The 13,678-nt window shown below is 47.9% G+C and overlaps 1 protein-coding gene and 1 long non-coding RNA gene across 8 annotated transcripts in view; both read left to right on the top strand.

Annotated features, from left to right (window-relative positions):
• Nucleotides 1-9,348, top strand: part of GLI2 (GLI family zinc finger 2) — a 197,401-nt gene extending 188,053 nt beyond the window's left edge. For all 7 annotated transcript variants that reach the window (XM_065671470.1, XM_065671472.1, XM_065671473.1 and 4 more), the window contains 2 exons: nt 2,717-3,053; nt 4,111-9,348. In XM_065671470.1, the coding sequence (XP_065527542.1) occupies nt 2,717-3,053; nt 4,111-6,467 (2,694 nt within the window). In that variant the 3' untranslated portion in view covers nt 6,468-9,348. The remainder of the gene's footprint in view (nt 1-2,716; nt 3,054-4,110) is intronic.
• A 629-nt stretch (nt 9,349-9,977) lies between these two features.
• On the top strand, nt 9,978-12,546 carry LOC136011216 (uncharacterized). Its single transcript, XR_010611292.1, has 3 exons — nt 9,978-10,129; nt 11,787-11,848; nt 12,037-12,546. It is a non-coding gene; the product is annotated as an uncharacterized LOC136011216 (long non-coding RNA).
• The last annotated feature ends 1,132 nt before the right edge of the window (nt 12,547-13,678 follow it).

Raw genomic sequence — 13,678 nt, 5'->3', positions numbered from 1 at the left:
TCCTCCTCCTTGTGTCCTTCACTGATTTTCTTTCCAGGCTGCTGCTGCACGGCAGTTTTCGTGGCACAACTTTGTTGTGGGCTCTCTGATGTAGCCAGTGGGAATAAAAGTAACTGGTTTACTTTTGTTGGGATCTTAAAGCAGTTTCAATTCCATACTCAGAAGCACAGAATCTCTGGGGTTGTCAGGGACTTCTTGTGATTGTCTAGTCCAACCTCCCTGCTCCAGCAAGGTCAGCTAGAGCAGGTTGCCCAAAGTACAGGAGTACTGTAGTCTACAGGAGCACACGACTTCCAACTGCCACAGAAAATTGTAGTGGGATGATGAGGCAGGGAAGTGAAACCAGGAATAAACATGGGAGCAATGCTGTGGCCCACAGAGTACAGGCTTGCAGTGAACTGTGGTCACGCTTTACAGCCCCATGAGTGACCACCAGCAGAAGCAAAGGCCATTTATCAGCCTCCTGGCCATTACAGCACCTTCTTAGTACTCAGTTGTGTGGTCGATGATGCTAATGAGGTGTATACAGTGATGGGTCCAAACACATTCAAGTCTCTTCCACCCCATACAGGGAGTCCACCTGCTCCTCAGCCCACCACTGCTGGTGGAGGAGATGGATCATTGCAGCACGCAAGTCACTTTTGCCTTTTGATGTTTTTCTTCATGTTCATACTCAGAAGTTCTGATCTGCTACACCAGCTTAGAGTGGTGCAGGATATGGTCTGGATACAGCAGTAAAGACATTAACCTGCAAAGGAGGGTGTTCCCATAGTCCCAAGACTTCTCACTAGTGCTGAAAGGGCTCTGAGCTCCAAAGCTTTTGTTGATTTGAATCCAGGCTAAAAGATTGTTATTCTTAAGAAACAACATGCCCTGAAGCTACGAAGATTTTTCTCCAAATTAAGGGAGGTGTAGCTGGACACATTACTAATGAGCAGCGTGTTTCAGTTGGGAAGGAACTGTGGATTTTCACATCCAAAGTGTCTCTAAATGACTGAAGGAACAGTTTTACTGTGATGAGGCTCTGTATTGGGTTACAAAGACTGAGTGTGAGAACCACTGGACAGAATGACCTCTCTCCAATACTCTTCCTCCATGTGTTTTGCTGTTTTGTAACTATGAAAACATGGACACAATCACTACTCCCCACCCTGTTTTCTGAAGGTGTGAGGTTGTTTTCCTAGGGCTCTGTGCTCCTGCGGCTGCAGTCAAGCGGTCTCTCTGGCAGCAGGGCCATGAGTCGGATATCCCTGTCTGCTCTCCCCATCCAGAGCTGTGTACTTTACTTGTGCACATCTAACGGGCAACATCTGACTTGGCAGACCCATGTCCAACTCCTGTTTCCTGGTTAAGGTCAGGGTGGTGGTAGGGGTGAGATGTTTCACTGGTTCATATCACTCTGAGGCCCATTGTTTCAACCTATCTTTGAGTCTCATCCCAGACAGATGGACATGGGTGGGAAGTCTCTCCTAGGGTTTTTTATCTGGGCCCAAAAAAAGGGTAGGCAGGGAAGATGGGGTACAGGAAGGGGGTGGGGAATGTTGGCAATTTGTGTTGTATTCTGCACTCCCCTCTTCCTCTTTTTACTAACATGGTCCTTTCTGTTTCTGCTGTCTTTGTCCTAACAACCTGTTCTTTATTCCCACTTACCCTTCCTTACTCTACCTTCCTAAGGACAGTCGGTACTAAGGTGAGCAAAGAAATCCTTTGTATTAAAATAGCTGTATAAAGCATGGTGTCCTGCAGACCTCCCGTCTCCAGCTAACCCCCACAGGGTGCAGGCAGAGGCATGGGGAGCAGTGGGGAGGGGTAGGGGATATTTGCTTGAGTGCAGAAAGGGGGAGGACACTGTGCCTGAGGATTTTCTTTGACAGCTTTCTTCCAGCATCACAGCTTGCTGTTAAATCCTGGGATTGCAATCTCCATCATCCAGATTTAAGGGCAATGAGGCCATCAGAGCCAGTCAGCCCTGCCCATAGGGGCTGCTACAGAACAAAGTAAAACACTGCATCACCCTGCACTCCCACTTTGGCTTGGGGCAAAGTACATTGCCTTTTCAGCACTCCCATTTTTTGCTGGAGCATGGGCCTGGAGCAGAAAAGCCAAGGCATCCTGTCTGGTAGCAGCAAGTTCAGACCATTTAGTGTTTGCTGCAAAGAAACTATTCAGTGTGATATGCAATTCCTAACATAAATGAAATAAATATTTATGGTGCTTATCTGCCTTATCTGCAAGTGGGAGTTTGCAAACAGTGAACCAGGTTTTTATCCGACTGGGAAGTTTGTCAGCTAACCTAATTATATGTTAAGGTATTTTAAAGACAGAAATATGTTGTGTCTGAAATACTTAGGCCTTGATCTTATTTTAGATAAGCTGGTGCTTGCTGCAATATACCTTGCACAACCAGGTAATGTGATGATTTTCTTCGAGAAGCATCTGTCCTTAATCTTTTGGAGGAACAGCATTTGGATTCTCTCCATCCTCCAGTTGAATCTACCATAGTTTTTCTAGCTGTGGGGTTCTGCCCTTCCCTCCAACACCAGGGAAGGTGCCCCTGCCCTCTGGTAGAGCTGAGATTCTGCAGCAGGGAAGGGTAACGAGAGGGAAGAGCCTGCGGTAGGGCGCAGCATGTGGAGCCTGCTGGGGATGTTGGGCTCCTGGTTTCTTTCCATCAATGTTTCCACCTGCCCAGCTTCCTCTCTTTTCCTTCCCCAAGATGTGTCAGTCCAGTCCTGGTGGCCAGTCGTCGTGCAGCAGTGAGCCGTCACCCCTTGGCAGCACCAACAACAATGACAGTGGAGTAGAAATGAACATGCACAGTGGGGGAAGTCTGGGAGATCTGACAGCGCTGGATGACAATGCTCCTGTTGTGGACTCAACAGTCTCATCTGGTAATTCGACAGTCAGCCTGCACCTAAGGAAACACATGACGACGATGCAACGACTTGAACAGCTGAAGAAAGAGAAACTCAAGACAGTTAAGGATTCCTGCTCATGGGTGAGCCCAGCTCCACAAGCCAGAAACACCAAGCTGCCTCCCATCTCAGGAAATGGTAAGCCCTGGGTGTGGGCCATCTGCTGTAGGAACCCTCCAGAGTGTGACTCAGGTTTCATAAGCGAGAGTCTGCCCTGGAGGAGGATCATTTCATATTGCCTCTGAGTCAGCCCTTGCTGGATAGAGATGTCAGGTAAAATGCAGAGCTTGGGTGTAAGCACAGCCATCTGGTGATGTGCAACAGAAGCCCAGATGCTGAGTGCTGTGGAGCTATATGAAGGGAGTCAGAGGTGTTGGTGTCCATGTTTCTGGGCTGGCGTGGGACTCAGCCACGGCTGTCTTCACTGTCCTAGTGGCAGGCGCAAGACTGCTTGGGTTTGTTCCAGCAGTAACAGTTCCCCCAGGGCTAGTGTGCCTCCTAGGAGACTGCTGGAGCACAGCAGCAATCCAGACAAGCCCTCCATCCCTGATCTTGCTCTGACAGGCCTTTTGTCACTTTGAGAGCTCCTGGCTGTTGCCTACAGCTTCATATACTAGTTTCCCCCTGGCTGGGGATTCCTGATAAAGGCATTTTTATGAACCCTTCAGTGCTCCTCTAGCTTTGCCAAGAAGTCCCAAGGCATAGGGCCTGGGTTATACTAAACCTCAGGGCTTAGTATATTGGAGCTTCTTGGTGTACTCTGGGAAGAGCCTTTGAATGTCAAGTTTTGGGCTCTCAGCCTCCTATCCCTGACTGCTGTGCATCTGTGCTGGTGAGCAGCTGTGGTTATAGCTATGTGCTGTCCCTCTGGCTCTGTTTGCACCAGTCCTACAGTTTCCTCCTAAGAGAAGCCCATGTGGAGGCACTTCCTCAGCAGCTGAGTATCAGTGGGGTACATATTGCAAAGACTCTGCAGCAGGGAATTGTTGTCTTCTCCCTCAGCCTTCTTGCTATTTGTGCATGGACACAATGCAGGAGAAGAGGCTTTGAATTCACTGGCAGCAAATGAAATTCACTATTGTTCCAATACAATATTTGGGGTTGGCTTTGTGTGTCTGTATTTGGCGCTAAGAACACTACCAAGTGAAATTTCTCAGCTAACTGAACCTTTTCTTCCCTGTAACCTTTCCCTCAGGCTCCATTCTAGAAAACAGTGGTGGTTCTTCTGCTACACTGCCTAATCCCAGAATAATGGAGCTGTCTGTCAATGAGGTTACGATGCTGAACCAACTCAACGAGCGCCGTGATAGCACAACAAGCACCATCAGCTCTGCCTACACCGTCAGCCGCAGATCATCAGGGATCTCCCCCTACTTCTCCAGCCGCCGTTCCAGCGAGGCTTCACAGCTTGGGCACCGTCCCAATAACACGAGCTCTGCTGACTCCTATGACCCGATTTCGACGGACGCCTCCCGTCGGTCGAGTGAGGCAAGCCAGTGCAGTGGCATGCCGGGTCTGCTGAACCTCACACCAGCTCAGCACTATAGGCTGAAAGCCAAGTACGCTGCTGCCACAGGGGGCCCTCCCCCAACTCCCCTGCCAAACATGGAGAGGATGACCCTGAAGAACAGGATCTCACTAATGGACGGACCAGACCCCACCTTGCCCTCCGTCCGCCTCCCCCCAGGACCCAGGCGTTGCAGCGATGGTAACACCTATGGCTACCCATCAGCTGCCGCATTTCCCCATGAGGTGCCAGGCAACTGCACGAGGCGGGCAAGTGACCCAGTGAGGAGACCTGCTGGAGACCCCCAGGCCCTCCCACGAGTTCACCGCTTCAACAGCACCAGCAGCATGAACCCCTTCCATCCTCCACACCCTGCGGACAGGAGGAATTTTGGCCTCCAGAGCTACGGGCGCTCGGACGGGAGCCTGCCCCGACACACCTACTCACCCCGGCCACTGAGCATCAGCGAAAACATTGCCATGGAGGCCATGTCTGGGGAGACGGAGGCGCCCATTGGAGATGACGACATTATGCTGCCGGATGACGTGGTGCAGTACATCAAATCCCAGAGCAATGGGACAGCAGTTGAGAGCACTTCCATGGGGTATAGCAACGAGATGCAGAGCTTCCAGGGAAGTGGGAAGCTGCAGCCTCCAGCCTTGCCCGGCCAGCGCAGGATGGCTGTGGCTGAGGCAAGCATGAGCCACTTGGGACCCATGATGGCAGAGTGTCCCATGAGCTTTGACGCTTCCTCAGACATGAATAAAAATAACATGCCAGTCCAGTGGAATGAAGTCAGCTCAGGTACAGTCGATATGATGTCTAATCAGTCGAAGCAACAGTTTTCACAAGGGAACTTAGCAGTGGTCCAGCAGAAGCAGAACTTTGGTCAGTACCAGAACTACAACCAGCAGCAGATGCAGCTGCCGGAGAACAGTATGAACGTAACACAGCAGAACTTTATGCAAAGAAATGTGAGCATGGATGGCCAAAGGCAAAACTGTATGCAGCTGCGGCAGCAGCCAATGAGCCTAGGCACAGGTATGAACCCTGATCTGGGCTTGCACACTGGGTATAACCAACCTCATCAGATGCTGAGCCCCAGTGCAATTAGTGGCAACCCAAATCAGATCGCTCCTTCTTGTAGTAGCATGGCAGCAAAGTCTGGACCCCACCTTCACCCGCAGCAAATGGATATGGCAACTGACCCTTCTTTAATGGTTGGCAGCAACACAGAGCACACAATGCTGGGCCAGGTCATGCACGAGCCGAGTCAGCAGAACTACTCCGCTCAGGCAACCCACCTGAACTTCCCCATGGCTCAGGAAGCCTTTCACCAGCCTGTCATGACCTCCAGCCAGCCGAGCTTTGAGCCTCAGCAGAGCATGATGGGCTCAGTGGCGCAGGCGTATGCACCCAGCATGGTCCAGCCTCATCCTCCGCCAGAGCCTAGCCCAGCCAACAGATCCCGAGGCCTCCGCACTGTGCAGCAGCTGGGCTACATGAGAACTCCCCACCCTACAAACAATATCAGCCCAGGCCAGGAGGCAACAGAGGCCATGCATAAAAGAACCAGTGACATGTTGCCAGCACCAGCCCAGCAGTGCACGGACAGCACAAGGGAAAACAACTTGATGTACTATTACGGTCAAATCCACATGTACGAGCAGAACAGCAGCTTCGATAATCACACAGACTGCCGGGTCAGACAGCAGCAGTGCGCACTGAACAGCAAGCCAGCCACTCTGCCTTCCCCGGGTGCGAACCAGGTGTCCAGTACGGTGGACTCGCAAGGTCTTGAGCCGCCCCAGATAGATTTTGATGCCATCATGGACGATGGGGATCATTCGAGCCTGATGTCAGGAACCCTGAGCCCCAGCATCCTGCAGAACCTCTCCCAGAACTCCTCTCGCCTGACGACTCCACGAAACTCTCTGACACTGCCCACCATACCCACGGGAATAAGCAATATGGCAATAGGCGATATGAGCTCCATGCTAACCACGCTGGCAGAAGAGAGTAAATTTCTAAACATGATGTCATAACAGTAAAGCACAAAGCCTTAGTGCTATCTAAGGGGCTCTGCATGAAGCAGTTTATGAATGTGCTTTTCAAAAATAATCATCTGTTTCAATAGCATAGGTTTTTTTATAAGTATTAAATACATTAAAGGGATTCAAAATAATTCTTTTTTAAAGTCTCTGTACAGAATTATGTAAACTATATCCAGGCAGTTCAGCACCACATGGGTGCACCTCTAGTATTATTTTCTGGCTTGGTTTCCCAGAGCACTGAATGGTATCACCACCAAGCTAGGAGACAGCATGAGCGTGGTTAGAGATGAAACCCTCCCTCCCCAGCAGCCCTGTAAATAGCACTCCCCACCATTTTCCCTTAGTTATGTTTGCAAAAACTCACATTTCAACCCACCCCAGAAAGAAATGGGAGGATGTGGTTTTGATCAGAATAAAAGCCATACTATATATTCTGCTCTGATGAGAGTAGGGTTTAGTTACGTCTCCAAACAAGCCCTCTGCCAGCAGTATTGTTTTATACCATAAATACCTTTGTACCTTGCAAAGAGCATTGATTCCAAACAGCTTCTCAGCAAAGTGCCTTACCATGCTTTCTTGCTAAGTAGCCAAGGCCTCTCTTCCTTTAAAAATCAAACATAGTGTATTGCCAGAAGCGTATATAAAATGTACATTTATAAAAACATAGTGGTGTTTCTGAGAAAACATTGGAAAGACACATTGATGAGACACATAAAAGGTGAATGCACACTTTGATCAGATGTGTTTACAACGTGGTTTATCTCATGTGCAGAGTGGAGCAGAGGCCTGGGAACAGCAATCACTGGGAAATAATCCCCCCGTGGCAAGAAGGCTCCAGCATGCAGACTGACACACGCATAACTTTGCGCCTTCTGAGCACAGTGACTTTCTGCGGGGGCCCCGCGTGCATCTGTAATGTCAGATCTCTGAAGCATGCATTACCATATCCCTGTGCAGCTTTGCAACGGCTTCGCTTTCTGTTGGGTTTTCCATGTTGAGGTGCTCGCATACAAAAGCGATGGTGATGGAGAGAATTTTATGATGGTTTCAGGTCGGTCAGCACTGTGGCAGCACTGTGGGAGCTGGTTTATCTGTCCAGGTTTTGTCTGTGTAATATGCTCCATGCAGGGCTCTGCCTGGGCTCCATGCACACAACAGGCACATGGACGCACTGATGCAAGGCCAAGCATGAGCTAATACATGCTGCCCTACAAGGACACTGGCTGGCATGCACCCAGTACTGCATTAACATGTCCCGCAGTTTGGTCCACAACAAAAGAGCTACTGTATCCAAAAAATATACCATGGAAAGCCCAGGACATTAATTTGGCTAGTGCTTTGTGCTACAGTGTATATATACTCTTTGTACCCTGCCTGGTTCCATTCAGCACTGCACCTGCAGTCTACAGTGTAAGCAAATATCTGGATAATCGCAAAACAGGTATTTGAGTCAAAATAGTAGTTTGGTCAATGAGAACCTCCTGGAAATGTCCTTGGGGAAGAGATGGGAGCAGCAGGACCTCCCAAAGCCAAATCCTCCACCAAAATATAACTGCTTGTAATAATGACCAGCTGTTTCCAGACCCATCCTATCCGGCACTGAATTAAGTCTTAGTTGCATTATTTATTTTTACTGTCATTAGGCAAAAGGGTATAAGTGGTGGGGTGCATGTGCTTGGAAAGGAGGCTTTGCTTAACTTCCGACTGCACTGGACAAAGGCAGCACTCCTCATCCTGCTTTGATAGCCTCCAGTGCTTTGTATCCCGTATGTTGAAGGGCAGGAAACAAGTGTGACATCCCTCTCCAGGTTCTCACAGTTTGACTAGACAAGCTTCACTTTCCTCTTCCTGTATCCCCTCCTCCCCCCGTATGTATGTGGTGTTCTCACTTGCATCTGCCTCTGTCCCCTGCACAGGACAGGGACAGCTCTATAGAGGTGCTTTCTGGTGTCGCTGTTTTCCTTTGCACAAACTGATGTCAGGCTCACTCTTCAAAGCATCACCAGGGGCTGGAATGAAAATGCCATGTGTTATTTCCAGGCAAACCTTGTGATACCAGTACACCAGCAACCATGCTTGGCAGTGGTGAGCTGGGGCAGAGTGGCTGCTGGGTAGCCCTGGGTATGGCTGTTTCAGGGAGGTGCTACTCTGCATCCTGCAGTCTCACCCGCCCTCATCCCAAATGTAGAGGGGGCACACAGAACACTCTCACCTCCGCCCTTCACCCGTCAAGGCCCCCATGACTCTTGCTGATGTCCTGGGTGCATGAGGACAGGAAGGCAAAGCAAGGTGCCTGGCTGTTTGTGTCTCCCATGAAAGTTGTGTCTAAAGGGATTGTTTTATAGTCTGCTGTATATATCCTCCTGTAGTTACTGACCTTGCCCTTGCCTTTGCATTTATGAAAAAGGGCAGTACATATTTTAGGACATTGTATGTTGTCCTGGATGCTTGGAGTACAACTGGGCATCCCTTGTGCTGAGATGGATCAGGCTTTTGTGTGTCCTTCAACTGCTAATCCGAATTTTTGAACAGCTGCACAGGGCAATGATGGCTACTGAGTCCCTCTTCACAGATATCTCGTTAGTGAAAGATCAAATACAAAAGCAAAACCAAATCTCCAGTGACTTGAGATTTCTCAGACTTTTCAGTGGTGGTCTTCCTTCATTTACTGAAAAAGTATTGAAATAACCATTCCAGCACTGTATATATTATGTATAGAAGACATCATTGCTAAAAGTACTGTAGGTGAATTGTTCTGTCAAATTTATATCTTAAGAACATTTTTAGCTGTTTTCTACATCATAAGAATGGAGGTAACATGCTGAACCTGTATATAAACCTTTTGTACATTAAAAAGTAATTTTTTTCATAATACCTTGTGTCTGTTGTTACTGCTTTTTGTTGGTAATGGTGGTTGGTCTTGGTCTGTCATCACACCAACGCAGTGGACTCTGGTGACTCTTAGGAGCAGCTGGTGAGGAGCTGATGGGGCTGGTGTGTGTCACTGCATGGATGTGCAGTGGTCTTGCCTTGAGCTTCCAGTCAACAATGCAATAGAGGTGCAGAAAAACAGGCAGCGAGGCTGAGGATGACACTGCAGCAAGAACAGCACAGGAGAAGGGCTTAAAGCAAGGGCTGGAGAAATTTGGCAACCAGAAGATTCATAGTAAAATGGCTGGTGACCATCTTGATCAGTGCCCCAAAAGAGACAGAAAGAGGACAGATCAGCAGAGCTGTGATAGGCCACAACAGCGACAAGTCGAATATTGGGTTTGGAGGAAGGAGAAATGAATCCATGAGTCCATTATGTATGTGATGGGAAGCAGTGATGCAGTGAGCAACAGATGATACACTGGTTGTGATCAAGTGTTTGTAGTCTCAGAGAGACTAATTTTCAACTTGGTTTCATAGAAGTGGGCTGGTGTAGATAGGGCTACAGCTTTAAGGGAGGGTGGGGAAGCTATTCAGAGGTGATCTTCATGGGCAGGGCAGTGAGCTTGGAATGAAGTCAGATGTTGAGCAAAGCAGTTGGCCATTGAATCAGCCATGACACCTGGTGCAAAGGAACCAGCAGGTTCATGCAGAAACTACTGAAGGGGATGTCTTCATTTTCCTCCATGCAGGTTCTCTGCTGAGCTGATTGGTAAAATCAGGTATGTTTGGGACAAATCCTTACCCTATCATCAGGGTTCTCTCATAATCTGTGGCAAAAGATTGGCATATCCTAAAATAGAATTAACCTTTCCTGTTTAGACATGTAGGATGGGGTGACTTTCCTCTGCAAGACATTGCACGGAGACACCATGTAGCCAGCCTGGATTAGATACCCTCACCAGTAGGGTGAGATGAATTCCATGCTGCTGGGAATCTCTTGCATCAAGCTAGTCACCCTCAGCACTGTCTGAGGTTGAGCCAGTGAACAAGATGTTGATTAATGTGTTAATGATCCTGTTAGCCTGCAAATCCATGGGATAAATATCACACCCCTCTGTACTGTCCAAAACCTACAGAAATCATATTAAAAAAATGCAGTAATATTATTAAAAGGAAATTGTTCAGAGCTTTTCTGTTGACAAAAGGCTTTGGGGACTCAGATCAGCTCCTACTGCTTTTCTTCTTTAAACACTTAAAGTGGGTTTCTAATCTAGATCAAATGCTGCTTTTAGGGGGGATTTCAGTTCAGAGTTTGATCGGAGCATACCTCTGCCAGCGTATGAACATATTTATTACTTAAACTGGGCTAAGGTTTCCTAAGAGCCTACCCAAGGTCAGGTACCAGCATGTCCGTTTTTACTGCTTGTTCATCCTGGAATACAAGGGATCAAAAGGCTCATTGCTCCAATTGTTAGCAGGTAATAACCCTTCTGCAGCAAATGTTGTTTATAAGCCAGAGATTGGAGTTTATACTACTGTGGCAGCTGCATAAGATTCAATTAACCTTCTTTTTAATCAATCATATCCCTTATGAAAGCAAACCGTCCTAACAAGGCTGATTCTGACCCTCTTCAGTGAGTGTTAACCTCACTCCACTCCCAAACCCAGTGGGAGCATAGGAGGATTAAGATCCCACTATGGGTAAAGCCATCACAGCTCTTTAATATTGCACTAGTATCTCAGGTTTTCCTGGAGGGGAGAAAGAGCCCATAAAAGCTACTGTTGCTGGATCTGATTGCACAGAGTCATTCCAATGGTTCTTTATTGCAGTGGTCTCAGTGGGGATGACATAGGCGCTCTTGTTCTTTACGAGCTGTTGGATCTACTTGGAAGAGCATACATGTTGTAAATAAGTGGTGTGTTTTATATTATTGGAAGGACAATTTATGACCAACCAAGGCCTCTTGCAGACAGCTATTTAACTTGTATGTAAAATGACCTAACACTTAAGAAATTTAGAAGCTACAAAACAACCTATGTTGTGGCCAATATACTTATTTCTCCTTGATTTATGTTCCATGTAAAACTTAAAATAGCTATATTAAATATGCTTGCTGTAAAAATAAATAAAAAAGTGATGCTTTCACACATGCTGAAGGCTTGTGACTACTGTAACTTCCTCCAATTGCACTAGCACCACTGGTTCATTACAAAGGTCTCTTCCGCTCCCTGTTTCCATTTTCCCTGCTAAGGCAGGTTGAGCAGATATGCAGGGGGCATGGGGGCCTGCTTGCTGTCAACTTTGAAAGAGCTGCTGTGCTCAGCTACAATGCACTTGCTGGAGGAGTATCAATGGCTTACTGCAAAGCAAACTCTGGCTGCTATGTCTGTCCGTCAGAGGCTATTTTGGCATCACATCTTTACCACCTTTTATAGGGTCGTATCAGAAAGGAGCAGCAGGCATGGCAATACCCCCCAAAAGGCAGCTCCTGCACCAGGTAACAGGGCACGGGGGTTCATAAATATTTGGTCTAGGTTGCTCTGGCTAGTCTTAAGTCTTACGAAGTACAGATCAGGCTAGTTTCCATAAAGAAAGGATGTTTAAGGAAGGACTTTAAAGCAGAAGATTGGTCTGATGCTCTTAATGTCTTCTAAAGGAGTCTCTCTTTCTCCGTTCACTCTACAGAAAGCCTACAGATAAAGAAAACCTTCACAAATACCCTTTCTCTCCCCTGTTGCTATGGCCTTTCTGTTCCTCTTTGGGAAAGACCCCAGAGTGCTCTGTGCATACAAACGTCCTCTCTGCCGGGGTCTGACAGACAGACAGTGACACTTTTTGATGCTGGAGCATGAGGAACAGCTTTCCCAACACCTGCAGAGGGAACCATGTAGAAGAAGAACACATATTTCACAGCTGGATGTTGGCCAAAGTACCAAGGTTTGTACAACAGTGCAGTGGCAGTGGTTAAAATAGATCAGACGAAATAAGGAGAGCAGCAGGCAAGGAAGCAAAACTCTGGACAAAGCAGGGCTGATATTCTTCGTGGCTTTGTGTTTCCCACTGCACCTCCCATCTGCAAAATTTCAGGGACCGTGAGGGATTACTGGCCCTGATGAAAAAAAAAACAAAAGTAGTGATGTTTATGTGACTATGAGAGATCTATTTTTGAAGAGTTTAGCTCTGTAAGAGCTTCACATAAAGGATTTTAGGGGGAAAAAAGCACCATTTTTATCTTACCTCTTTTGCTCACTGCTCAGTAGACCAGTCGCTCAAGCAGCCATCACCTGAAAAGGCAGTGTCACTGCTGGCACAGCAGTCATACAGTGCGCGAAGGGTTTCAGCCGCCTGCCCAGCTGGAAACAGCCACGGCAGCAACAGTGACTGAGGTGCACTGCTGGGGCTGATTCACAGCAAGCCTGGAAAGGCAAAGCAGCCCCAGGCCCGCAGTCTGTAGGTGGGCTGCCCCACCCTTTGGCAACACCAGCATCCTGCCCTCGGCTGCAGACCTTGGAGCAAAGGCACTCCCAGCCTCTGCGCCTCGGCCAAGCTGCTGGAAACTAACATGCTTCTCCCTGGCTGAACAGTTATTGCGTAGCAAGAGCCTGGTAATCTCCAGGTGGCTTTATTGGCCGCATTTCCTAGCATTTCATAGCAGCCCTCTGAGAAGGTACCTGCCTGTTGCACTTACCCATCTGACTGGCATCTGAGCAAAGCGTCTCAACTGCCTGAAAAGTGATGTATTAATTTTTTCTTTTTTTTTGGAGCTAAATGTCTTCATGCGAATCATTTAACCTCTGTGTCACTCATCAATAATGACGATAAGTGAAATTCAATAGTGCGACATGAAGTGCACAGAGGATTAGACATCACTTTAGGCACACCGAAAGTGGGCGGCATTACCTTATCTGAGAGATCTTAAGGAGGAGAAAACAGGTTTTGCTCTGCAGTTAAGAGGCTGCACCCCTGCAACACCAGCACAGGCTGAGGAGGGTGCTCCAAATGGTGATCCTAATCACTTCCTGCAGGCCAGTGAGTTCCCGTTGTTAGCAGCCATCCAAGAACTGAACAGGTCTCACGTTGCTTAAGGAGCTCTCAGGAAATGATCACTTGTCTTAGCGATGTCAGGAGATCTGTCACTGCAAATGAAGAATGTTTTCGGGGAATAGAAACTGGGGCTGAGCCAGGTGAAGGTTTCTACTTAATTTGGGAAAAAAAAAAAAGAAATCCCAGCATTTCCGTCACTAACTGGAAGTGGGAGCCTTTCGAAAGGATCAGCAGTGGTCTAGGTGTTGGAAGCATCGATGTCACCAAAGTAGTTGAGAAGGGT

Source organism: Lathamus discolor, chromosome 3 (assembly GCF_037157495.1).
Source record: "Lathamus discolor isolate bLatDis1 chromosome 3, bLatDis1.hap1, whole genome shotgun sequence".
Taxonomy (NCBI): domain Eukaryota; kingdom Metazoa; phylum Chordata; class Aves; order Psittaciformes; family Psittacidae; genus Lathamus; species Lathamus discolor.
The sequence above is the reverse complement of the archived record's forward strand: the minus strand, read 5'-3'. Positions and strand labels throughout refer to the sequence as shown.